At 43.0% G+C, this 27,170-nt stretch overlaps 1 protein-coding gene across 2 annotated transcripts; it reads left to right on the top strand.

The window, feature by feature from the left end:
* On the top strand, positions 1–27,170 carry LOC125699278 (cystathionine beta-synthase-like protein). Of its 2 annotated transcripts, XM_048958676.1 has the most exons (18): positions 1–111; positions 5,733–5,861; positions 6,472–6,656; positions 7,227–7,333; positions 7,916–8,050; positions 10,562–10,641; positions 11,744–11,878; positions 12,422–12,491; positions 14,023–14,114; positions 15,172–15,297; positions 15,910–15,994; positions 16,197–16,302; positions 17,110–17,184; positions 17,885–18,019; positions 18,905–19,013; positions 19,742–19,771; positions 21,910–21,994; positions 23,178–27,170. In XM_048958676.1, exons 2-18 carry the CDS (start codon positions 5,820–5,822, stop codon positions 23,285–23,287), a joined length of 1,707 nt encoding a protein of 568 aa, XP_048814633.1. In that variant the 5' UTR covers positions 1–111; positions 5,733–5,819; the 3' UTR covers positions 23,288–27,170. The 2 variants fall into 2 exon arrangements, with proteins under 2 accessions (XP_048814633.1, XP_048814642.1); XM_048958685.1 differs by lacking the exon at positions 19,742–19,771.

Below are 27,170 nucleotides of genomic sequence, written 5' to 3'. Positions count from 1 at the left end.
GGCGGTGCTAAGAGGAGGGGTGGAGCCGAGACGCGCCGGGCTCTTCTTAACGCGGTGGACGGGGCTACGCTCCTCGCCTGCAGCGGCGTCGTCGGAACGCCCGCCCCGCCGGTGAGGTGGCGGCTCTCGGGGGGGAGGGGTCGGCGCCCGCCGTTGCATCAGCCCCTGGAGGGCCCGCGTGGGTGGAGGGAGGCGGGGAGCGCGGGTGGGCTTTTTGTTCGGTTGTTAATCCGAATGGATGGGCTGGCGGGAAGTCGGGGGAGGCGGAGGACGGGGGATGCTCTCGGCAGCCTGGGCTCGGGGCGGGGGAGGAGGAAGGCTGCTCTTAGGATGGCTCCCAGTATGGCATGCTTCTCTCTGCTACCGTCGGGGTCTCTTACGGGTCGGTGCTCTGTTGGGGTGAGCCAGGCTGAAAAGCTTGTTTTGTTGCCTCTTATTTCGTGTGTTCCCACTCCCATGCTGGGCAAGATCTAATGCTCACAGCAACGTTAATTATACCAATAGTGGTATGGCTGAGCCCGTGCTGCTTGGCAGGTTGGTGACCCTTGCCTGTCCTCGGGTGGCTGCTTTCTCGTTCACCTTCCTCACCCCAAAGCCTTTGACCATGGAAGTTTGGAAGCATGCTGGCCCTGTTCCGGCTGAGCAGCTCGGCATGTACGTATTTACTTTTTAAACAAGGCTGTTTGCTGAGTCCGGATACAAGCCCTGCCTTCCAATAAACTTCTTCCGATCAGAGGAGGGAACGCCTCGGCTGTGGAGATGAGCAAACCTGGGCCAGAGGAGGAAGGGCCTCCTGTGAGACCCCAGAGCATGCTGTTTTGTGGCTGGGGTACATCTGCAGCGAGATGGCTGCTGACAGAGAAAGGCAGAGATGCTAGGTGAGGCCTAGCATTTCGGCATGCCCTCCTTTTTGGCAACTTTTTGGTACCCCGTGGCATCCTCTGAGCTCAGTCAAACCTGCTTTCCACAAGCCAGAGCAGACTGAAAAACTGTAGTGGTAGCAAAGTCGCTGAGGCCCTGCTGCAGGCCTGCCAACTCAGGTACATGATTAATCTGCTGGCAGCTGGCTGCAGGGAGGGCCTGGGCCAGCCATAGTTGTTGGCAGCTGCCTGCTGCCCACCTTGAGAGGTCGTGAAGTCTCCTTTTCTGGAGGTATTCAAAACCAACCTGGATGCTTTCCTGCGTAATCTACTGTAGAGAACCTGCTTTAGCAGGGATTTGGACCGGATGATCTCCAGAGGTCCCTTCCCTATGGTTCTGTGACTGAGGGAGCATCGTGCCTGCCAAAGGCCCTATTGATGTACCGAGTGTGAGTGGCTTCTGGGCATTGCCACGGGTGAGCCCCACAGGGACAAGCAGTGTCCCCTCAGGCTGGGTGTGGGCTGTGTGCTCTGGGCTGAGGGAACAAGAGATGGGAAGTAATGCTAAAACTTGTGGCTATAGCAGGTAAAAATCCAGATGAGACATTCTTCAGCCTTTTCTCTAGTGCTGTTTTGCTCCTCAGGTCTTTTAAATGAAGATTCATGTCTTATGGTGTGAATCCAGGCAGGTTGGAGTGAACTCAGGAAGTAGAGGCACACCTCTTCAGGGCTGCGCACAGTATTCCTCTGTGTGGAGAAGGAAGGCTGAATGCTTCATGTTTTCACTAGCTGATCTTATGCATGATAGTTGCTAGAGTGATGGGAGTTGCTTTGCTGTTGAAGTTCTGATATCCTAGAGAGGCAGGGGCATGGAAGGACCACAGCTTTCCTATCAGCAGGTTGAGTATGCCAGTCCAACCATGAAAAGAAGAGTCCTCATTGAGAGGATGTGCAGAGATGAGGCTTTTGATTCTTGCAGCATCTCTTCCTCATGGTAGCTTCCGTTCATATCCAGTTATTCCAAGTCCCTTAACAATTCCAGGCACAGGAGAGATGGCTGGCTGCTACTGGACAAGTAGCAAAGTGTCATAAGAAAAACTCAGCTGTCTGGTAGTCTCCTGAATCACAGAATTGTTAAGGTTGGGAAGACTACTAAGATCACCTAGTACAACCACCAACTCATCCCCACCACATCCACTAACTACATCCCTCAGTGCCACGTCCTTGAACACCTCCCTGGGCAGGCTGTGCCACTGCCATACCAAAGTATAGCTGTGGTAAGGCAGCTTCCAAAGGCTATGTATGTACTGCTGCTTCTGGTAGCCTTTAGAGATCCTCCAGCTCTCTAAGGCCCTGTGGTACCACAGAGCAAGCAGAACAACTGGTTTTAGGTGGTTTACTCATTCGTATACCTGCTTAGCATCTAAGTTTCCCGTTCTCATGCTACAGTGTGGTGGAATCCTGTATCTCATCTTTGGTTGAGCAGTCAGCCCTTAGGGCATCTCCCTCTGATCCATCTTGTACACCTGCCTTTAGACAGCTTAATTTTGGCTTCAGACACGACTGAAGTTAATTAGGTTCTCGCACATATGATACTGTGTACATGTCTGTATTAGTGCTGACATGGTATACTGTAAACAGCCTCAGAAACTGTAGCTCCTAACATCTGTGGAGCGAGTTCAACCCAGGTTGTTCAGGGATTAATTTCGTCCACTGGCCTTCAGTGCTATTCCTTGTAATTTCCTCGTGTACAAATTGAGGAGTACTTCAGATCTTGGATTCCCTGTGCAGATTGATGCTGAGGTGTGGCCTTGTCCATGAGGCTTTCTGGATCTATTACATCTGTCTGTGCTCCAGTCCACTCCATGCTTTAAGCTTAAGTGACTGTAATTTGGCTTTCTAATTTTTCTGCCTTGCGTGCTCTGTAGATATAAGGGCAGAAGTCAGTCAGGCTTTTCTACCCAGGTTCTGCCCACACCGCCAGCTATTTCTGGGAGTGTTTACTTTTATGGCAAACCTCAGTTCAAGATAGCAGAAGTTCCCTCCTGAAGATGGGCAGCCCTTTCTGCAGCCCACCAAGCAATGTTCATTCACTGTTCTCCTCTCTCCCCTGTCTGTGTGTCCAGAAGACAGACTGAGAAGGGGGTCAGGATAGCAAAGAAGTTGCTGTCTTCTTTTGTTTTGGTAATTTTTGCTCAGCCCTTTTTCTTTGTCCCCCAAAGATGTCCCCACCAGAAAGGTTTATGAGCGTCCTATGCTCTGGTTTATGGGTCTTTGGGTAAATCTGGTTGTGGTCCTGTGTGGACATCTGCCCCATGTTTTGCTAGAGTTGCCTTAGATTGGGCTGCAAGTGCCAGAAGGATGTTTGGGGTGGTGTCTAAGGAAGCTCATTGGTGGGATTGAAGGAGCTTGGAGAGATGAGGTCTTCTTCTTGGTTCAGATCAGAGTCAGCCACTGGACTCTTGTCTTCTTCTGTATGAAGAGCAAAAAGCCATTGCTGCTGCTTGTAAGACTTCACTGAGCACTGTGGTAAGAATTCACTTTTGAATTCCTAAGTTTGTAATGGGATGTTGTCCTTCTTCAGCATCTATGACATTAGACTGACCGTAGCTGTGACTGATTCTCTACTACCATGATTAGAATTTGACTTTATAAATGTATATGCACATACCTATAGAGTTTGAATTGGATGAGTGTGAGGTTGTTTAAAATCATGCCTAGTAAAGCACTTTGAAAGGAATTGTTGAATAGGGGCCTGTGTTGATTCTGGTGGATGGTATTGCTTAAGATTGGTATCTGATGACAAGATTTTTGTTGGTTAGGTTTATGGTTAGGTTTTTTTCCTCTTTGGCCTCATTTTTGTTGAAGGTTCTAGCCCCATGACCAAGCTTTGATGAAGCATCAAAGTATTTCTCTTCCTCTAAACGCATGAGAGAATCTCACATCTTAGTTGAAGGCAGTAAATACAGCTTTTCCTCTATGCCTGCTATTTCTGTCTCAAGAGGTAATGGGTATTTACAGTAGTGGATTTTTTTTATGGACTTCTAACTTTTTTTTCCCTCATAATACAGGAAATACAATGTCCCCACTTTAGAGGGTCTCCTTCAAAAGGCAGCTTTTGAAAACAGCCGTATTCACTTCTTTCCTGCAGACAGTGCAAAGAACAAGTACTTCTACGGATCTTTGAAATTTGTACTGCCACAGATTTCTTTCTCTTTCTCCAAAATTTTTGGGCCGTATTGCGAGACACCAAGGTGTGGTGACTTGAAGTCTTTTTTTTTTTCCACTCCTCTATTTTATGAGAGCACAGAATCATTTGAGTTGGAAGGGGCTTTTAAAGTTCATCTAATCCAACTCCCCTGCAATTAACAGGGAAGAACAAAATCCACTTCCTCTCTATAAGCTGTTGCTGCTACCTTCCCATGTGTTGAGGAGGTGTGATCCTTTCACAGCAAGGTATCTTTATTAGATGGGCTTTGTAACCATTGCCAGCATCTATGCCCACTGTTGTATCCACTGTCTTGAGCTCATATATGTGGCTTGGGGAGATTGTGACACTACTGCTTTACATAAAAAAAAAAAGTGTTGTTCTGAACTGTGAGCCAGGCATCTCCTAGAAATAGAACTGAGGCTTGCTGTGGAGCTAGAAATAAGCACCTCTAGTAACAAAGACTGATAGTGTTAAATTATGCATGTTTATGGTATATGAGCTCTTTTGGACTGGTGTCTCACAATCTAGTCCTCATTTGTAGTCTAATAGTGGCTGCAGCCTGTTTTGGAACTTGAGCATATATTAACCCAAATAAAACAGAGTAGCATGGAAGTTCTTATATCCAGATGTTGAATTATGTCAAGCCTTTGTCTTGAAAGCTTGCACTTCCAGAGACTTCTTCCATAAAGGGAGGCTGTTTAAATGCCATGAGCATTTTCTTCAAACCAGCATGTGAGAAAGGAATAGGTATGTATAAAGCAGTAGTGGTTAGTGGTGTGTGTTAACTTGCAGGATCAGATGCTAAAGTTCACTGATCCTGTGATTAGATGTTTTCCAGTCTGCCAGCAGACCATCAACACTGCCTGTCTAAGCTGTGCCTCTTTTGCAAGCATTTGGCAGAAGAGTGGGGATAAGAACCTTTCCAGGTCTGGCATAATTCAGTAACATAAAGAGCCATGAATCCTGCTGCAAGAAAGTGATGAATAAAACCACATTTTGTAATACTTGAGCCACACTTTTACCTTCAATGATAGTAAGCTGGCTGGGGTGGGAGAAATGAATTGATTTCTTTCCCTAGTTATTCACAAGTTTCTCAATCACCCAACTGCTTACTGAGCTGCCTCGTGGTTGAAGTGTTTGTGTGCTATATCCCTGTATTTGCGCGTTCAACATTAATTTGGTGGTAAGAGGAACTTTCAAGTTTGGTCTCCTTCTCAAGGGTGGAGAGAAATCTATGTATGTTCCTGTTTGGAGCCTTTTTCTAAATTGTATACAGGATCTTTTGGTGTTTGCCCTGTACAGCCCTTTCACCCCTGGTGTCTCTGCAAGAATATATCCTGTGGACTGAAGTATTTTCTGACTGCTAAGCTTACAGAAATGCAGACAATCACTAAGAGTGATTTTTCTGCTGCTTTCATGAAGGTGGGCTGTGAGGGCAGGGCAGAGGGTGGAAGAGGTAATACAGAAGAACAGGGTCAGATGGCCCTCAGTTGCTTTTGCTCAATACTTCTGCTGCATGGCTCTCTTTATCCTGCCTATACAATTTAGCTTCACTTTGTTTGACAGCTTTCTCCTCCTACCACCATAAAAGGGGGTGAGTATCGTTTTCCTAATAAGAGACCATTTCCTGATAGTGTTTTGTTTGGTTTGTTTATTTGCAGGATCTGCAGCTTTGAAGAAGATTCCAGTCACGTGACCCACTGTACTCTTTCTCCCAAAGAAAGTCCACTGTGTCTTTGCCTAAGAAAATGGAGAAGCTGATATCAGAGAAGCCTTTTCCAGTATCTAAGGTACACTCTGGTCTTTGGGGGTGACTATTTGCCTATCTTTCTCACCAGAATTTAGGGAAGCTCTGTCTGCTTTCAGAGGGATTTGTAGTTTTTGGGGGTTTGGAATTCTTTTGAGGCAGATGCTATTGAAACCAGTGGCCTTTGTGCAAGAGTTGTCTAGATCACAAGTAGCTGTGGAGTCTTTTGGCACCGCTTTCCGAATAGCCATGGAGTAGTCTTCCTCTGTTTCTCTCTGGGGGCTAGCTCTTTGTGTAGGAAATGTCTCCCACAAGATCACGCTGCTCTCTTGAAAATCAGCACAATGGTAATTTCTGTTTGGGTAGGCTGCCCTCAGAAAAACTGCATGCTGAAGCACTGGAGAAAAAAGATCAGTTGATAAAGAGGCAGAACCAAGAATAAGGACTCCCTATGAGTAACACAACTTTTAGCTATTGTTGGGGTTGGTGGTTGCAGGGCAATTACATGAATGAGGGGTTGCCTGTGCTGCAGAACTTGCTCAAGTTTGATAGTCTTAAGAGATACTCTAGCTTCGTTACATCACAACAAATGAATCACAGAAGACTCTAATCCTTTTCTCTTGGAGGATGAAATGTATTCCCTTCCTTCCCAGGCCAAGCCAGATACAAACTCGTGCCCTTATGCTTCTGGCAAATACTTCCTTCCTGTTGGGACAGACAATGAAGACTGCAAGACTAACGATAAGGAAAGGAAGTGGATCCGTCCTGATACACCCAGCAAATGCACGTGGAAGCTTGGGAAACCCATCTCTGCCTCCCCCCATCATCATATGTCTCTGTAAGTGTTACTTTTCTTTGGTTGCTAGTTTTCAACACAAGACTTATCCTGGTGACCACAGTGCTATATGAGCTTAACAAAAGGTGACTGGTTTAAACTGATGCTGCTGCATGTAGATATATGCTGGTGCTTCTTAAGTTCAATGCATAAACAAAACTGAGAATGCAGATTAGGCATGCAAGGAGCCTTGCACCAAAGAAGTTGTGTGATCTGAAACTGCGTGCACTGGAATTAGATTACATGAAGTAACCTGGCAAGCAGTTCTCTGACGATGTACAATTGCGCTGTAATTGCTTGTAAAACAGCTGACTGTGAGCAGTGCTGCACTACTTGTGCCAGGAAGAAGTTCAGAGCACATAGTTCTTGCTTCAGTACTTGGCTTGATGTATGATTAATCCTAGACTTCTGGATTGGGCACATGTCTTACAAATTGATATCTAATAGTTACTTTGGTTTAAGAGAATGTTCAAGTCTGCTAGAAAAGGGAGAAAGCTGGGTGTAATGAAACATCAGAAACACTTTGTGTTGCTACTCTGTGAACTGCTTTCTGACTTTGTGTCTGTGTGCCAGGCCAGACCCTCCAAACATTCTGCCCAACATCTTGAATAAAGTTGGCAACACACCGTTGGTGCGGATCAACAAGATTGGGAAGCACTTTGGGCTGAAGTGTGAACTCTGTGAGTACGACTGCAGACAGGAGAAAGGAATGAGAAACACTGTTATGGAAACGCAGGCAGTTCTGCTTTGTAGTGTTGTGTAACTCAGACATAAGAGGAATGCAGGGACTCTTTAGAAAACTGACTTAAAATGTCTTTAATTCAGCAGATTTTCAGGTTTTTAAGTTTTGATAATCTAAAATGCCATCCAATTTGCATTTTATTACAAGGATTCTCCCTGCGATTTTTCTGCTTTGGTTGAGAATGATTTGTATGTACTGTATGAAGCTTTTAACTGTTTCTAATACCTATAGTTCTCACTAGTGCACAAAGTGCAGGATCTGCAAGCTGTCACTAAAGATCAAAGAAAATGATAAAAGGATTGAAAGTGCCTCTTGAAACATTTATTTAAACTGGAGGTATCTTGAGCCAGAACACACTGGTGATGTGAATAGAACTCTTCATGTGAAGGGAATCCCCATCTCTGCTTCTGTATATGGAGTGGTGAACTGTGCCAGATACGTTAACAGTTGCGCTCCCAGATGTGTTAGGGTCAGCAGCAAGGTGCTGTTTAAGAACACTGCTTGGTTTCTTTGTTTCCAGTGGCAAAATGCGAGTACTTCAATGCTGGGGGCAGTGTGAAAGACCGCATCAGCCTGAGGATGGTAGAGGATGCTGAGAGAGCTGGGATTTTGAAGCCTGGGGACACGATCATAGAGCCAACCTCTGGAAACACAGGTAGGGGATGTAGAGGTCCTAGCAAAGAGTGGGGAAGATGTTTTTGTGGCTTTCCTGGAGAAGGCAGACGTGACACCAGAGATGGAGGCTGCCTTTGCAGAGGAGTTTTTATGTAAAACAAACAAAATAAAAACCAGAAAAAAAACCAACAATTCTGCAGTGTGCTATGCTGACCAGAACAGCCAGCAAGGAGGTCTACGTTTGCAGGGGCTCTTAGCTTTATTTTATTTTTTTATTTTTAAAGAAAAGTTAGGCCAGATTCACTAGGGTCTCTAAGTTCTATTCTGGAGTTCAATTGAAACTGTTGGAACTCAAGCCCCAAAAGACTGGTCTGATCTTCTGTTTGGAAGGTCACATAGTCCTTGGCCATGCAGTCTGTTAGATGAGGTTGGCCTGGCCTGAGAATTGGCCTTTCCCTTAGTGGTGCAGTTGAGCTGGGAGACAAGCAGCTTCCCTACTGCTCTGTTTGTTGACACAGCCCTTGCGCTCCTAGATCTTCAACAGGTTTCCTTTGGACCAGCATCTCCTTGGAGGGCTGGTGGAAGGAGAAGTCCCACCAGTCAGGGGCTAGGAAAGAGCATCTGATGACCTGAGTAGGCTGGAGTTCAGTGGGCTGCTGCATCAAACCTGCTGTTCCTTTGTCAAGCTGTTCTCCTAATGGAGAGTAAACGTAGGAATGCTCTGCCCTGAGCTAGTGAGTTATAAACACAGTGTCCTCCAAGGGAGTCTGTGAGATGTGCTACAAACTGCTCCCCTACCTGATATGCTCTGGACAGGTGTCACTGGATGTCTTGACCTGTTTTTAAGCTCTTTTCTGCGCTTCACTACTTCTTGCTGATACACACAAGTTAGCTAGGTCAGACAGACTTTTCTTCTGTTATTTTCTTCCAGTCCTTGTTAATGGAGTCACTGAGATGACTGAGCTGGTGCATGAAAATGTATGAATACATTCTACAAAAAACTGGGCAGTTGTATCTGTTGCCAGTTGCTCAGCAAGTGCTCGGTAGGGCTACAGTACAACTGAAGCCCTTAGGAATGAGTCCATACTTGCTGTCTGATATACTTGCTGTCATATACTGTGTTCTTCCAGTATAGGGTCATACTATGACATCTTACTTCAATGTTGCACCTGGTAAGTAGTCTCATTTGTGTGGATCCTGAGAAGTAAAAAGAAAGCAGATGCAAGGGAGATACAAGGCAATTACTTCAAAAGCTGTATTGATGCACTGAAAAGCAAAGGCCAGGGAGGAGAATGAAGTGAGGAAATTACCCTGGCCTCAAACCACTGTTCTGAGTGTCTAATGTGTCAGATATCTTTCTCCACTGCATCTTGCTTTTTCCTCAGCAAGAGCTTTATTTTGATGTTTGATGGACTTCCAGGTCAGTACCAGAAAGTGCAAAGTACTAGTTTAGGTCTTAGAATGCTTTCTTCATCATAGACTGTAGGGAAGGATGCTGCATGGTTTGTCTTCAAGCTTTGGCACTATTAGGTTCAGTGCTGTCTTGCTTTACTTAGTTCTAGTACCTGTATTTATCTAAAATGCACTGGAAGAGGATTTGTTTCCACCTCCTTTTAAAAATTAAGGAGAATTTAAAGGTATTTGAATTACCTGAGATTTTTTTTTAATATGGATTTTTCACCCCTATGCAATCCCGAACCAAGCAGAAACAGAGGCAGCTTTGGACTCTGTAGAGTATGTAATGGGCATATGTTGATACTGTGCCTGGTAACCAAAACAGCAGGGCAGGTGCCACACAGCCCTGCCTCAGATCGCTGCCTTGGTCCATTTCTTCATTTTGTAGTGAAGCATTATGATAACAAGTGTGAGCATCTCAATGGGGAAGGTATTTCCGAGCTTAACTGCTCAAGTAGGCAGAAATCAGATCTGATGAAAAGGCAGAGATCAGACTGGAAGTACAGACTTTCAAACTAGAAATGAGGTGTCTCTAACAGTCTAGGTGTTTCATTGTTGTAACAAGTTGATGTAATACTTTACAGCCACTATCACACAAAGAATCTAAATTTTCTTGTTTTAGAAAGGAGTTAGTTTAGGAACATTGCAAACTGGGGACTTAATGCTGAGTGAGTAATGCAGAATAGTAGGGAATTTAATATTCTTAATATCAAAAAGATTGCTCCACGTCCTCCTTAGCTTAAAATTCATTCTTTTCATGAGATTCTTCTGGAAAAACGTTGAGATGGCAAACAGGCAAGAGGAAGGTGAAATGCAGACCACTGGCTTTTTCATGTGCTCATATTGATAAATATGTACATAAAAATACACGTTTCCCCCACCCTCAGCTGAACTTTCTCTGGGCTGCGGTCTTCAAAGAAACAGTGTCTGTAACTCCTTCTCTTTTCAGAAGCCAGAAACTTTATTACTCTCCTCTAAAGACCTTGTACTCAAGTCTCTTTGAGAATCTGATTAAAACATGCCAAAGCTGGCCTTGTGGGTTTTGGTTTTTTGTTTCTTCTCACTTAGTGCTCTTCATGTCTCTGCTTGCTTCCAGGAATTGGGCTGGCCTTGGCTGCAGCAGTGAAGGGTTACCGCTGTATCATTGTGATGCCAGAGAAAATGAGTATGGAGAAGGTCAGATGCGCTTTTATTTTTTGAGTGTTTAAAAAGTAAGTTTGCTTGCACTTGTGGAGCTCTTCATGCAAATGAGTCCTGTGGTTTTAGCAGTGATGTAGGCTCTTGGGCTCTAAATTGCTGACAGGACAGACTTCTGCTGAAGTGCCAAGAGAGATCCTGGCTGGACAGCCATGGACAGAATTGTGTTTAGGACCTGTCCCTGCAGCGTTGTCAGTTGGAGATCTGTCATCACAGGTATCTAGGGAACTTGAGATCTACACTGCAGATTAAAGTGTCCCTGGGTTAGCTGTCCCCCAATGAGCAAAGGAGGACAAGGGAAGGCAATGGCTGAAGCTTTAAATGTTCTTTGGCTCTGCGCTAGGCTGAGCCTTGGGTGAGCCTGCTTGACTTTTTGAGTTAACACACTGAGAGATGCTGGCAAGGATCTGAATTGTGTCACCACAACTCAGGAAGGAGAATGCCCACTTCTGTTGGGAGTGAAAAAGCAGGAAACATCTAGCTCTAGAGCAAGACTTTTTCAGGCTTCCACCTAGAGTGATACTGTATCTGAAGACAAGAGAGTGGAGAAGAGGTCTGGTGCCTCACAATTGAAGAAGCAAATAAGTGTCAGGAAAACCACTTATGTCAAAGACACAAATGAGAGCAGCCATGAACAGCGTCCCCTGAAGGGATGCCCATTACCAGCCCTGGAAGGAAAGATAATGTGTGGCCACTGCCATGGTCCACAGAGCATCAAATGCTTCCCTTCTGAAGATAGTCCTTGCTCTGCCTGACTGTCTTGCCCTCATAGTATTTGAGCAGTATGGAGCAATAGGGTCATGGAGAGTCTCCTTTGATGCCTGTGTCTGAAGAAGGTAAATACATATTGCTTGCATTTAGATTTAAAAAAAAAAAAAAAAAAAAAAAGAAGGCTATAGCACTATTAGAGATCAGAGCATGTGTGACCAGCACAAAACAAGACAGAATTTTGCCTAAATGAGATTCCTCATTATGGAGTAATAGTACCTACAGACTCAAACACCCAGAATGGTAGCAGGAATTTGAAACTGAGCTCTTATGTAAAGCTTCTGGATTTTCTGACAGTCTCTTTTTGCTACAGGTGGATGTTCTGAGAGCTCTGGGTGCTGAGATTGTGAGGACCCCAACTACTGCCAGATTTGATTCTCCTGAATCTCATGTGGGTGTAGCATGGAGACTGAAGAATGAAATCCCCAATGCACATATCTTAGACCAGGTAAGAATAAAGTGTCAGAGATGTAGGTGTATCACAGCAAGAGGTATCACTATGTTGGTCCTTACATCTGTGTCTGGAAGTTCTTACAGTGTATGGGTGTCTGTGAGGGGGAAAAATGACCCACTGAGTGGTCACTGTGCTGTAGGGTAGTGAGCTTTTATATTCACTAGATGGCAGCAGTAAGCCTATGTTTGGAGAAGCTAGAAAAGAAAAATGTGGATTTCTCTACTGAGTTAATAGTGCCTTGTGGAAGAATTGGTACAAGGGTCAGCTTTTTAAAAGAAACTGTCCCACAGCCAAGTCTGATTTTGGTGTTGGAGATTTGCTGGTAACTCAGAAATACCCTTATGGCAGATCATCTAGGGAGGATGTACCTCTCTGCAGGCATTCTGCCTAGGTCCAGGTAATAGATAAAGAAACAGCCTGGAAAGTGTGTGTAGCAGTTGTGGGGCTTGAAGAATACTTGTCATGTTCTTGAAATGTCTGATGGTGTAGGTGTTTTTTTTCTGGTCTACTTAATGGCCATTTTGTCTATCAATGCAGTACCGTAATGCCAGCAATCCCCTGACACACTATGATACTACAGCTGAAGAGATCCTGCAACAGTGTGAAGGTAAGACTGCTCTGCTGCTGGCCTCTTCTTTAATGAGCCTTTCATATTCTTTGTTATGTTCTTGGAAGATAGGACCTGAGATGGTTAATTCTGTACATGTGCTGTGTGTCATTAGAGAACTGCTTTACTCCATTTCTCTTACTAATAAACTGTTTTCCATTAAAGATGGATGCTCTGTTTTTAAGGTTCTCCAGGTGGAGAAAATAGTGATATGTAAATCGTGTATACCTAGAGTAGCAAGAAAGGATTGTTTCTTTTTACCTTGCAATACAGAATTAGGTATTTTTACGTTCTCAAACTAAATGCTCCATCACACTGAAAACTCATTAAAACAGAAGACCCTGGGAGGACAAATTGTTCTACGTTGCAGCTGTCACCAGTAAGACCAGTTTTCTCTTTTGGGGTCATTTCCATTTAGCTCTAGGCAGCCTAGCTGGAGTACCAGAAATGACTGGGGTGTGGCAGCAGAGAGCTTCAGCTGGGCTAACATCCCGGTAAGGAGCCCAAGAACTATTGGAGGCATTCAGTGTGATTCTGCAAGAAAAGACCATATAGGAGGCTACTGACCTGCCCTGTAAAACAGTACAGTTAAGCTTCTTTGATGGGACCCTGACCACTGGAATAAGAAATTTGGTTATTATGTTTCTTCTGTTGAAAGTGAGGACTGTGTGAAGAGTTCTTTTTTGTCCCTCCCAAAAAACCCATCCTTCTAATTGTTCAGAGGACATGGTTTGTCTTTCTATGACAAATGTTAAGAAATTTCAAAGTGAGTGAATTTTAACCAACTGCTATTCCACAAACCTGGAGTTTGGATGAGTTCCTTACTCTCCTGTTTCTACTTATAACCTTATAGATCAAGAGCGGCTCAGTTGTTGTTACTGAGTTTAAACCAGTCTTGTTCTGAACTGAACCTGCTCAGTGCAGTGTTGCACTGTTGACTTGAAGGCATTTGGCTTTGTATACAAACTGACCTTTTAAAATGTGCTTTGCTCACAAAATTGTCAAGTGCATGCGCCAAGAAAACTGATGACTGACAGAAGAATGAACTGTCATACCTGATAGCTCTGCTGGGCACTTGTGACCAAAGCAATATATGAAATAAGAGAGTGGTAGTGTCAAGCTCTCTCAGTGAACATCTATCCTTTGCTCTTGCCACTCATTCTGTAAATTCACTTACAAAATGTGCTACTCATTCTAAGTTCAATAAAGAATTATTCTTTATCAACAAATACAGCAACAGGAAAAGTATAGGTATCATCAACTCAATGGACCTCCTCTTAGCTCTGCCTGAAGCCTGACAAATTGTTGCCTTGCTGGGCTACTGAAGGACATTTCAAAGCCATTTTTTAAGTAAATGGGGATGAAGCAAGATGATCTCATAACACAGTTCTTAGGAAGAAAAAGGCTTTATCTTGCCCCTTTGCTGCTTTCTGTGATTTTGTTACATCAAGTCTACACTTAACTGTGAGGTTTTTAATCCATCATCCTTGGGAAATGTCACAACTGCCTTTTCTTTCTCACCTACAATCAGGAAAAATAGACATGTTCGTGGCTACAGCTGGTACAGGAGGTACCATCACTGGTGTCTCCAGAAAGCTGAAGGAGAAGTGTCCAGGTTGCAAAGTAAGTGGCAAGCCTAAAGTATGTCTATAGCTTCAAACTGCTCTGCTTCTTGGTGTATCCCATTGCTTGTAAGCCTCTCCTGGGTCTCTAAGAGAAGCTCTTGGAGTTCTTCAGTTGAAAGTAGCTCTGAGCAGTGAAGAAATGTTTTTAGACACTGGCTGAAATCATTATGTTCTGGTCTTGCTATTGACTGGAGTTCAGGTTTGGCTCAGCAGGTGAAAACTGGCCCTCAGGTTCTTTCATGGGATGTTTGCTGGTGTTCACAGCAGCTTGTGGCTTCTTCCTGACCATGGCTTGGCTTCTGACACTTTCTGGAGTGCCTGAGGCTTTTGCCAAGTGAGTCTTTCTCTGCACGAACCAATGTGGGTATGTGTACTAGTGTGCAGTTCTGGATTTCCTCCCAGAAGCTGGTATCCAGTTTCAGTCATTAATATTTTCCCATATAGTCGGGGCAGGGGAATAAAAAAATAAAGCTTGTATTTCATGCCAAACATAGGCTCATATTGGCTGCAATGATGCCTGACACGTGAATGAAGACAGTTTTGTCTCTGAAACCCTTTCCTATGGCTAAACAAAGCAAAACCCTTGTAGAACAAGTAGTGCCTCTCACTTAATGTCCACAGCCTGAGGAGACGAGATGGGTTGCCCAGTGGTAAGAATCACAGTATCATTAAGGTCTCTAAGATCACCTATTCCAACCATTGACCCATCCCCACCATCCCACTGCCCATGTCCCTCAGTGCCATGTTTCCACATTTCTTGAACACCTCCAGGGATGGTGACTCCACCACCTTCCTGGGCAGCCTGTGCCAGTGCCATACCATTATTCCTGAGAATAAATTTTTCCTAATATCCAACCTAAAGCAGCAAAGCATTCTGCTTGGAGGGGAGATGGGAGTTGCCAGGCAGAGATGAGCAGCAGACTAGTCTGCTGTTAGCTGGCTGCATGTGGAGCCAGTGATACCAACAGCTGTAATAAAGCCGAGTGCTTGCTTGTAGGTAGCTGTGTTCTTGAACACATTGTGTCATGGTAGCAAAGTGAAAACTGCTTTTCCAGATCATAGGTGTTGATCCTGAAGGCTCCATCCTTGCTCAACCCGATGAACTGAACAAGACTGACAAGACAATGTATGAAGTGGAAGGAATTGGATACGATTTTGTTCCCACAGTGTTGGATAGATCTGTAAGTCATTCTTGATTTCCTGACCTCTGCCATCTGTTGGCTGTGAGAGAAGAAGAAACTTGGGAAAGCATTTCTTTGAGCTGAAGGGGGAGAGGGGGCAGGCAGAATGATTCCTATTCTTTGTCATCAGGAAAAGCTTTCTCAGATGGCTTTTGTACAGTGTGCATTTGTCTTAAAATGCTAGGAGAAATGCTATGAAACAGATAACAATTTTGTACAACATCGTAATTCCCTTTAAAAAAATAATAAAAATAGGATAAAATCCAACACTCTCTCTCAAAAGCAGTATGACTACGTAGTCCAGTCCTGAGCAGAAGCTGTGTCCCTGGGAAGGCCTCCAAGGGGGAGGAAATAAGTTGATACTCTCTGACTGTCTTGTAACAGATTTCAATAAAGAGATTGCAGTGCTAATGTAGTCATCTTCCCTTGGCAAAAAAAAAAAAAAAGTTCTACTTCCCATCTGTGGGATGGAATCCTAAGCATGTGGTGCTCAGTATGACAGCCTTTGGCTCAAAGAGTATGGGGTTGAATTTATAGTGTTGTTCTGTACTTCCCCTCCCCCCCCTTACGTATCCCTCCTCATTTAAAGAGACCCTTGTTTCTGTCTTCCAGCTGGTGGACCAGTGGTACAAGAGCAATGATGAGGAGTCATTTGCTTTAGCACGCATGCTGATCCGAGAGGAAGGAATCCTGTGTGGTAAGAGCAGACATGAATCCTTTGGGTATCTCTGAGTAATACGTGGGAGGCTAAAGCCTTGTGTGGTTTACAGAGACCTCCTAATGCTTCAGAAGCTGTCTTCCTCACCTTGGGCTCCTCTGCTGACTCTCCTCCTCTCTCTCTCGTTCTTCTTATTGTACATATATTCTGACAGTTTTGCCTCTGCTATGCATTTCGCCAGGTGGCAGCTCAGGCAGTGCAATGTCTGTAGCTGTGAAGGCAGCCAAAGAGCTGAAGGAGGGTCAGCGCTGTGTTGTTATCTTCCCTGACTCTATCAGGAACTACATGTAAGAACCTGCTCGTTGTCTCTGTGGGGAAAGGATGAGACAGTCCCTCAGACCTTCTTACAGCAGGGGCAAATTGAATGCATACCCCTTGTAGAGCCAAGTTGCTGAAGCAAGGAATGTGCTTGGGGCACAACTGTGTATCCAGACAGGGTCTGGCGTGGAGCCTTATGAAAGCAGAGCTCCTCCTGGTGTCTCATTTGAGTATATAGCCATAAACTGGTTAGTTAAGGTCTTCATGGAAAAGATTTGCTCTCAGTCAAATTTATTTGAGGCCATTTGGTGTTACTCTGTTCCCAGAAGGATCTCTTAAAAGCTGTTGACCACTCTTTCTGCCTGTGTCCACAGCGGTACACAGCACTACTGTGGCAGTAGCCAGTGCTGGGGAGAGTTGACAGGTGGCAACGTGAGGGCTTTGAGAAGAAATTTCATACCCACTACATTGAAATGTATTCCAAAGTGTGCTCTCTTTATTTCTGTTACCTGACTGCTATTGCATCCAACACAATAGCACTGTATTGTGCAGTCATCTACTGTGACAGCCAGACTACAGGCTACAGAAAGACCTGCACTGAGTACATGTTGAATTGGGACTAATGTAGTTGAAGCTTTGTTTCAATGGGATTCATTTTTCTTTCTATGAATATTTCATCAGTATGTGCCTGGCTGGTAAGCTTGGATGGCAAATAGTCTATTTTCAATTATGATTTTATTGTTAGTGATAGTGAGCTGTAAACAGTCACTGTGTGTTAGTATTGCTGTTAGATATTCAGCCTGCTAATGAGCTTTTTATTGCCTGATAATTTCCAGGTCCAAGTTCTTGAGTGACAAATGGATGATTCAGAAAGGGTTCATGACAGAAGAAGACCTTGTCAAAAAACCTTGGTAAGAACGTCGGATCCCTTTGGATTCTTATGAAACTGTTTAGCAACCCTCTTTATGGCAGTTGCTAATTTAAAGCTCACTGCAGTTTGTACTACTTCCTTTGTGTTTTAGTTAATCTTTCATGCTGTGGCATTGGTGTGTAACTCTGGCTATTGCATACTGTGACTATTTATTAAGTCTGCCTGAATTATTTAATGTCTTTGGCAACAGAAGAAAACTTGATATTTGATAACTTTTGAATGTAAGGGGCTATGTCTGAAGTGAATGAGTAGTATCCAGAGAACCCTACCAACAGCAGAGTTCTTGATGGCAAAGCATTACAAGTCTGTGTAACTGAGGGAGGATCTTCTATAGTTGCTACCTGTAGTACCTGTAAATGTAACCCCTTCAGCAGGAGCCTGGAATTTTCTTTGTAAGATACAACTACTAGGCTCCCACATTTGTTATTTTTCACTAATCATCTGTAATCTAGAGAAATAAAACAGAAGTGTTTCAGTCTTAAACTTTCTCACACCTGAATGAATTTCTGATGCTGATGAGAGAACTGTAAAGCCTTGAAGCCTTTACTGGCTCTGGCACAGTCTAGACTCTTCCTTGCAGGTTTTTGTCATTCCTGTAGTGGCAAATGCCACGGTAGGTGGGCAACTGGTTTTCTTCTCACCCTAAGGCTTGAATTGGTTTGGTTTTTATTTTGTCCCAGGTGGTGGAATGTCAGTGTTCAGGAGTTAAGCCTCTCAGCTCCCCTGACTGTGCTTCCAACTGTTACCTGTGCAAAGACTGTTGAAATTCTTCGGGAGAAGGGGTTCGACCAGGTACCAGTTGTTGATGAATCTGGGTATGTCCATATATATCACTACTCATCCATACATATCACTTCTCTCAACAGGTGCCAAGGCTTGTCTTCAGATGTTGAATAGAAGTACAATATGTTCTTCCATTATAATAATGTTGTTCTTACAAGTAGCCTTAAATGTTGCCACACCAGTGGTGGCATGTTGTCATGCTGTGACGGTCCTGCCTTTCATGTTATAAGCTTCTAGTGGTTTTTATGGTATGACACTCTGTGTATCTCTGCAGCTTGGCTTCCTTGTTTTTTATGACAGCTGTTGAACTTATCAAAACCAAATTTCACATGTAAAACAAACAATGCCCAACTTACCCATCTTCCCCACAGCTTCCACCAATTTTTTCAGGGCATTGTATTACAATGTAATGAGGAGCTGACTCCTCTATAAGCCAGAGTGTCCCAAGCAAGTTGGTATGCTATAGGTACCCTGTGCATCTGCTGTAAGGCAGGCTCAATAATGAACAGAGCTGCCCAGTTACATTCCAGGCACGGTGCTAACACAAGGGATTCCTTTTTACATTCCTTGTAGTATGCTTGTAGGGTGAAGGAGAGCGAGCAAAATTGAGGACAGCATGACCTTGGCCTTGTCATACCTTTCAAAAGGAGAACTGAGGTCATAAAACAGTTGTATCTGCTTTTCAAAAGCTCTCCAACTGAAAAAGCTGGAGCTCCTCTTTTGAGCTAGATTCTCAGAAGGGCCAGCCACCTACTGCATTCTGTGTGTTTCTAGCACTTCTGAGAACTGGACTTCAGGTTTTGCCTGCAGAAACACAGAATTGCCTCTGCAGGCTGTCTGAGAGTGGGTGTTTATATCTCTAGGAACACTAAAGGCACTTGTACTGTTAGCTATATCTTATTTCTCTTATTTTCCAGGGTGATTTTGGGCATGGTTACTCTAGGTAACATGCTTTCTTCACTGCTTGCTGGAAAAGTTCAGCCTTCAGATGAAGTCAGCAAAGTTATCTACAAGCAGTTCAAGCAGGTAAGCAACAATTCCACATTCACTGATATAAAGTACAACTGCAGGTGTTCTAACACTACAGATTGGGTAAGGTTTACCCAGGACCATACAGAACAGCTGGTTTTGAGTGCAGACATGGACCTGTGTTCAATTCTGACCTAGTTCACTTAGTAGCTCCTGGATTTGTGTTGTGGCCCTATGTTGGGCTTTTCTATTAATTCAGTAGGCTTTCTTCTCCTGTGCTTGTCCTTTGTTCCCTTCCCAAAACCCAGCATTTATCTGGGCAATGGACTCTCCAACAGAAAAGACAGCAAGATATTGAAACAGCTCTTACTAAATAATTTCTGTATCAGCTGAAAAGGGAACTCTGCCTTCTTTATCAGGTGTCTTCCTAGAACAGGGATGGATGGCTGGATAGTGAAAGCTGTTGGTGTCAAAATGTATGAATTTCACTGGTTTCACTTGCCCATGCAATATAGTGTGGCAGGAGATCACAATTTCCCAGATTTGATTGCTCTTCTAGAATGCATGAGTATTGTTGCTGTTGCTTTGCTTCACTTACAAGAGAAATATTTTCGTAACATAGAATGCTTAACTTAGCTTTCACCAGGTTTTCAGTTTCAGCAGTCTCACAGAATTCAGGAAGCATGTGTAATGCTGCCATTCAGTCTACAAACTACAGAATCCATGAAGTTGAGAGGAAATGCTAGCTTTATAGACCAAATGTAAATGTATTTTTTCCTTCCTAGGCAGATAATCAAGAATCAGGTGGAAGTGTGGTGCGTAACAAAACTATTTGGTCAATGTTCTTCCTCACTTGGACACCTTAAGAGTTTCTGGGGCTGCTGTTGTGCACTTGCTTGTGTACCTACAGTGGTGTTAGCTGTAGTGGCCAATTCTCTGCACTTCTGAGGTTGTGGCTTTTTTCCATGGACAGCTTGAACTCTCTCATGCTTCTTCAGTATAAACCAGTTTAACCTTTTCTTTTCAGCTTTGTTGTCTCTTGGTGGAGGATGGAAGGGAAGCAACACTAGAGCAGTGGTATTGCTAACATACTAACTAAAAGCATCATTCTTCATTTATTTTCCATTTGAATTGATGGTTTGATAGAGAAACGTGGTTAAATGCACATAACCTCAGAAGTACTGTGAATTTTACTTTTCTTACTGCTTTGATCAAGTTTATTTGGCTTCTTCACTGGTGAAATTGGGAGAACAGTTCATCTGTGTCACTGAAATGATATACTGCAGCCAGGATCTGTACCACAGAATGCATCAGTAAGAAGTCCCCTTAACCTGTGAATGCCAAGGCAAAACTGTCTTTTAGCAGCATGGGAAACTGACACTTTCCTCTATACCTAGTAGTTGTTAGCTTGTTTCTTGGTGTGACTTTGGTCAATATCCTAAACCATTTAATTGTTAGCATCCTAAGTGCATGAGAGCCTCCTTTTAATTTATTTGTAGGGTCATGAATGATGCCATGTTACTTGCTCAGACAAGCAGTCCTAGTCATGTGTAGCTTGGTGGCATGCATATAGGCTAATGCTGTAAGGACTTAAAAGATTTAAAAATAAAAACTAAAATGTTGGGAAACGCATGGGCAAAATATATTTAGGGAGATTGAGTGAGTAGCAGTGAGGCAGGTGAAAAAAGCATTGGAGTTCTGTCAGATTTCAATTAAGACTTCAAAACATGCTTAGGTCTTCATAGCTGTCCTTGTAGTGCCTATGGGCTGCTTGTCCTGGTCATTTAGCTTACCTGGTCTCTCAAAACATGTTTACTGATAGCACATGATGAGATGGCAAGAGGTTCTACTCTTCAGTGAGCTTTGAACCTAAATTCTAAAGCTAGGCTTTGAAGCCAAATTTGCACAGAACTGCTTGTCAGTGATGGTGACTGATAGCTGACTTGACTTGGTAGTAAATCCAGGTTTCTCACCATCCCTCGCCTTACACATAAGCTTAAGGATTGGTGCTTTTGTATGCACTATTGCCTGCTGGTCCATTAAAGACAGGCAGCAGGGAATCTCTCTCAGTATAGAAACCAGAGTTCTGTGCTCCAGTTGAGCCCAACTGCTCATGCTGGTGATGTGTATTCTCCAGTCACAAGCAGAACTCACTGCAGAATAAAAGCTTTTTTAGCCTGTGGTACAAGACTTACCTTTACTACAAATTAATTTAAACCCTGAAGTATGCCAGATAGTGGTTGTTGCTGGTAGTTGTGAAGTCGCCTGGGTGATAGACTTGTTGCTGCTGCTAAGTACTTTAAAGCAGCATTAAGGAAGAACAGTTTTATGAGTTCTTTCAAAAGTTTCCAGCTGAGTGTTTCAGAAGGAGTGGGTTTTTTTCTGCAGAGCCAGTGTGGAGTGCTTTCTTGTTTAGTCTTCTCAAAGTTGAACTGCTGCAAATGAATTCTTGATTCTCAGTTTCTTGATTTGCACCTGGGCACAGTGCAGCTGAGCAATGTTCACCCTTGGTTTTGGATCGTTTGGGCTGTTCCCTGATCCTGTTCTCAGATTGTATTCACTTCCACAATGATCATAATCTGATTCATTTGCTCATTCCCAGTCTCGCTAGAGTAAAATCACCAAGCATAATCTTGAGTTTTATGGAATACCTCGTTACACATGGAGCACTTCTTTATCCTCTCCCTTTTCAGCTGTTCAGTATATACATTATGTTTTCAGAATCAGAATGAAAATTTCACATACGGGTTTGTTGTTTGTTTCATTTTCTTGGAAATTAGAGGTTAAAAAAAAAAAGGAAACTTTCTGATCTTTTAACTCAGCCTTGATTCGTGTTTTACAGTACTTTAGATGTGAGCACTGCTGTACTGTTTTTAACACTAGATGGAGGTGATTATACGCTACTGAAAATATAAGGGACTCTTTAATTTAAATTGTGTAACCCTCTCTTCAGATTAACCTGAAAGACAACTTGGGGAAGCTCTCTCATATCCTGGAAACAGACCACTTTGCTCTAGTGGTTCACGAACAGATTCAGTGTGAGTATGATATACTGCACCTTGAAAGATGCCATCTTTATAAGAGTGGTAACAAGAAGCAAATACAAGCAGTTCTATCACAATGAATGTCACAGGTTGACTACAGGTTTTTTTTTTCCTTCTAAAGCAAAATCTTAAATTTAATGAAGCATAGTTAAGAGCTTGATGTCAATGCTGACACCGCTTCCTTAAGCCAATGTAATATGTGTAACTTATTCCCCTTCAACAGACACTTCTTTACTCCAAACTGTACTCTTTTCCGTCCTTCTCAAAACTCTTTACACTGCTTTCCTTATGAACTGGAAATGACTGGAAAATCATTGAAGGTAGGCTATAGCACTGTTATACATAGATGAGAAACTAGACTGAAAACAATAACATGACTCACCACATCTGTTTGGCTGACAGCTATGTCAGTTGTTACTGCAAATGAAGAACAGTCAACACACTTGGGCTTATTCCTATTGATCTCCCTGAAGATGTGCTCTCAGCTCCGTGCTGACTAACATAACCTTGAATCTCACTGGAAGCTTGCAGTGAAACAAAGACTGAATAAATAAGTCTAAGACAATCTAGCTGTCTTAACAAGCAGTAGAAGTATGCCAAGCAACTCAGCACAGCCAAAGAAACAAGGAACTCTAGACCACAAATAAAGGGATAGAGGATGTTTCAGATCATTGGGTTCCCAGGTCAAAGGTTTATGGTCGTAATGAAATATCTCCTGAACCTGTGCTCTCAGTTCAGCTCTGAGTGTTAATAAGGTTTTTGGTGTAAATGCAAGGGTACTGTACTGTAATTTTCTGCTAATCCTTTGATGGGGGTATTCGATGCGGGGTATTTGAGGCAGGTAGTGTTGCACATCCTAGTCCTGTGACCCTTAGGTCAAACAGGATGTTATCAGTTTGTAACCCGTTCAAGCAGAGTGGTAGAAACAAATGTATGAAGAAAGTGAGGCTGTATAACAAAGGATTTGGTTTGAATTTTCATGCTGAAATTAAGGATGATGAACCCCTATCCTTTCCATACTGCTTCAGTTTTTGTAAGGCCTGTGTTAAGGAGCCTTTCTGATATACAGGGGGACATCAGCAATGCCCTGGCTAGGATGGCTTGGGGTTTACCAATGGTGGGACAGCGTGTCTTTGTGTCTCCTACTGGCTGAAATCCCCTTTTTGTTTCTGTGTAGATCACACTGATGGTTCCTCCAGTAAGCGACAAATGGTGTTTGGCATTGTTACGGCCATTGACCTGCTCAACTTTGTGACTGCGCGAGAACGGGAAAGAAAGATCAACTAAAGTCAAGGAGCAGTCGGGAGCCTCTTCAGTAATATTTTGCAATCTCCAACAAAGAATCAGGTTTATTTCTTAGGTTGAATGGTCTGTTAAGGTGCTTGTTTTGAAATTCTGAAAATAAGCAGTTAGCGATCTTGGTGTCAGCTATACAGCTAAAGCTTTCTACTCATTGCACAGTTTCTGGGAGTTTGTTTCATAATCAAGTTACATGATATTTCTTGAGACAATTTATTTTTTTACCTATATATATATGTGCGTGTAAAAATACTGCCTGAATTAACTGGTGTGTTCCTTACCTGTTGTGTCCAAAGCCTGGCTTTTCAAATATATTGTCAGATGAATTAAATATGTTGAAAAGAGTTATAAGGCAGAAGTCTAAGAGCTCTGGAAGGCATTTTTTTTAATGTGCAGGGTTGTTAAGTTAGACAACATAGCGTAGAAACAAAAACATGGAATTGGGCTGTGAAGAAGGGAGTAGGTGTTTCCCTTTTGGTGACATCAGTGTAAAATGGGAGCAGAGATTGAGGGCTGGAGTTAAGGTTTGGTTCAACCAGCTCCTCTGAGACAGAGCTGACTTGGCTGACAAACGAAAAATAGTGATTTGTTCTACACGGTGCACTAGCTCTCACTGCAAAGATAGACCTTTCTCTTTTTTCCAACTATACCTCAATTAGTAAGCGTGGATGGAAAGAAAGAAAGCCTGAGCTTTTTGCCCGAAGGTTGTTTGCCATTCTTTGCCAAGAATGAAAGTTATGATCAGTAAGAGTGACATTTCTTAGCTTTATCTCTTCTTTCTATTCTGCTGGCTTCCCTGTGACAGTGGAATTGAACTTGTGCCACAAGGAGAGGTGTTCTCTGTCCTCCATCAGAAAGCATTGTCCCACATCAGTGCTGAGCAAAACCATAAAGCAGAATCTTTGCATGTGCCTATTGGCTGATGGTGACTTGGAGGAGGCAGGAAACACAAAGGTAGGCAAGAGCTCAAAGCCAAAGTGACACCAGAGATGCTGTCAATCCATCTGCAGTGTGACTGGCTGGTTTGTCTGCTTCTTTTTCTGTGGCTAATAAGAACTTTGTTGTAATAAAGCCTCAGGTAGATATGTTAGTTCTTCAATGATGTACCAATGGAAGCTAGGTTAATTCCACACTTATTCCGTTTACTTCCTTAGTCATCAACTCTCCTTTTTGGAATAGGGTTAGTAATGAAGTAATATAACACAGCCTCCCTTGAGAACTCACTTTCATCAAGAATGAGTGATGGAGACTGGTAGACTAAACAAAAAAAATTGGGAATTGGGAGTTGCTGGGTTGCAGTCAGGAGAGGAGAGAAAGGAAGCAGAAGTCACCAAAGAGATCTGCTCTCTTACTTAGATGGAAGCAGGTGGCCTTGCAATTTTAATTAACAGGTTGATGCTCTATCCCTAGTGAATTATTCTACAGGCAGAAAATAGTCTAGATCCACTCTTTGAGACTCTGTTAGTGCCTGGATTCATCTTTTAAAATTGTTTTCATAGAAGCTAGACAGCAAAAGTCTTCAGTTTGGTTCACTGGGGAGAGGAAGAACACTCCAGGAATGATTCATCTTTAATACCCATTGTGGAACAGGGCTGAATGACACCAGAAGATACTTACCTTAAAATATGGTTTAACCATTAAATTCATAGAATCGTAGAATGGTGTGGGTTGGAAGGAACCTTTAAGATCATCCAGTTCCACCCCCCCGCTATAGGTGGAGACACTTCCCTCTAGACCGGGTTGCTTGAAGCCCCATCTAGCTTAAGTGTGTGACAATCTCTCTGGTCAACCTGTGCCAGTGTCTCACCACCCTGACAGTAAAGAATTTCTTCCTAATATCTAGTCTACCTATACTCCTGTGAGATTTAAGACAACTTTTGCTAAGACTCTGGAATAAACTGCTATACAATCTAAAAATTTGCCATTTCAACAACAATTGGTTTTAGAGGATGGTAGGTTTCTTTTAATTTTTGTTGTTTTGTCTCACGCTTTGTAGCGATTCTGCCAGTGACAGATGTAAGAAGTCATCTTTCAAATGGAATTTTGGAGCTAATTCCCCAAGGGGTCATAAATATATTAGTACAGTTAAGGGCAAGTCTTAGCGATTCTAACAGCTTACTTCTTAGTGTAGGCAGAACCTGTGAATGGTCAGTTGTATGCACACATTAGTATTTCAGCCCAACTTTTAAATTTCTTTCCCAGTTATTTCAAATACTGTTATCAGATGTATTTCCTGGGAGTACCAAGAGGGACTTGTTGCTTTGGTTCTATTTTCTCTGCATCCTTGGATTTTGTGAAAGAGCCTGTGTACTTCACTGAGCACTGCTGACTGGAATATCTGCTACAGCCATAGCTGTTAATGTTGCTGAATTTTGGCATTACTGTTGCTCTTAAAAATTTACTTTACTAATTTACTTTACTAATCTGATTCTTCTCCCTGTTTTTCCATCTGATCCTGTCTATGGGGAAGAGGGCACTTAGTTTCTTTCTCCTTTTCCTTTTGTGACTGTAAAACTCCACATCCCAGCCTAACAGAATTTGGCAAGACATCTGAGGATGGCAGGCAGAGGGCAGTTGCCTCACTTCTCATAAGGGCAGTACAAGAGAGACATAGGATTGCTATGTTCAGGTCGAGGAAACAGATTAATAGGCAGCTTTACCTTTGACACAGTGGAAAATATGAAGATTTTAGCTTTTTATTTTAGTTTATTGTTCATAAATTAATCTCTGCCATGTCCTGAAAACCAGGTAGTGCTTGTACAACAGAAGGGTTGACCAGAGCTGGCAAGGAAGAAGGGCTGTGAGTCAAAAGCAATCCAAACAAATAACCCAAACTGCTCTGCACATGCAGTTTGTTAGGAACTGTTTCGTGCTCTGAACGGACCCAAGGAGATGCTCACTGACTGCTCTTATTCAGAGTAGCAACCCTGTATGGTCAGTGGAACTGGGGAAATAACTGGAGTTTCTGAATGACTGAAAAAGTTTCCAGAGCTCTCTCCTGTAGCAGGGATGAAGACAGCAAGGGGATGGGGATTCCTGCAGAATGGAAGTTCCTGTCATGCAAAAGTTCATCAGTGTGATGCTTTACTGCATACCTGAAAGTGCTCTTACTACCTTGATCCTAGTGACAAGCTGTAGGGCTATATATTACTGCTTTACTCACTATCTTTTTTTCAAATATTGTGAGGACCAGGGAAGACATTGCTGTTTGTTTGGTCTTTAATCCAGAGTTTGAGTCTAAAGCTTGAACAGAACTGTTTTTGTTTTTTTCTTCTGAAGTGGGTGTCTGTGTCTTCTGTTTACTTGTGCTGGTTAAGTACATGCTGACCATCAGCCAGGAAACTATTTTGCACATGGTTATTTATATAAACTGTGCTGTGTTTCTGTGTCACTGTAGGAGAATATCGGTCCTTTTGCTTTTCTTTACTCTGCAAGAATGCTTTTATTTTCTCATATGGAGACTCTTATCCGATAGAAGCTGTACATTTTGCAAGGAGCTATCAAGCAAGAATGTTAGGATCATTTTGAAATTGTAATGACCAATATTATTACTTCCCACTTTTTTCACAAGCTGTGGCTGACTTCAGAACTCCTTGTAGCCAAGTTTCTTTTAAGTGCCTGGACCGGTCCCCTGCCCACCAAGTTGCTAAATGGAAAGTTCTGGAAAGTTCTGTTGTGAGTTTAGCATATCGTGCTCACTGATAGCAGTTGCCTGGTACTGCCTCTGTTGTCCAACAGGCTTTCTAACTGTGTAGCATCAGCACACTACAATGACAAAGGGAAGACTTTTTATGTTTTAAGGAGCTGGGAAAAATTCGTTGCACAAACATTTGCAATACGATGTAAAGAATTCAATAAAAGCTATTTGATT

The sequence above is a fragment of the Lagopus muta genome, chromosome 1 (assembly GCF_023343835.1).
Source record: "Lagopus muta isolate bLagMut1 chromosome 1, bLagMut1 primary, whole genome shotgun sequence".
Lineage (NCBI taxonomy): Eukaryota > Metazoa > Chordata > Aves > Galliformes > Phasianidae > Lagopus > Lagopus muta.
The sequence above is the reverse complement of the archived record's forward strand: the minus strand, read 5'-3'. Positions and strand labels throughout refer to the sequence as shown.

Excerpts from the sequence above, each read along its gene's own strand:
- LOC125699278 (XM_048958676.1), top strand. The coding sequence starts at position 5,820 with ATGGAGAAGCTGATATCAGAGAAGCCTTTTCCAGTATCTAAG. Across the intron at positions 7,334-7,915 it reads TGGGCTGAAGTGTGAACTCT|TGGCAAAATGCGAGTACTTC; the intron begins GTGAGTACGACT and ends CTTTGTTTCCAG. Across the intron at positions 19,014-19,741 it reads TCTACAAGCAGTTCAAGCAG|GCAGATAATCAAGAATCAGG; the intron begins GTAAGCAACAAT and ends TTTCCTTCCTAG.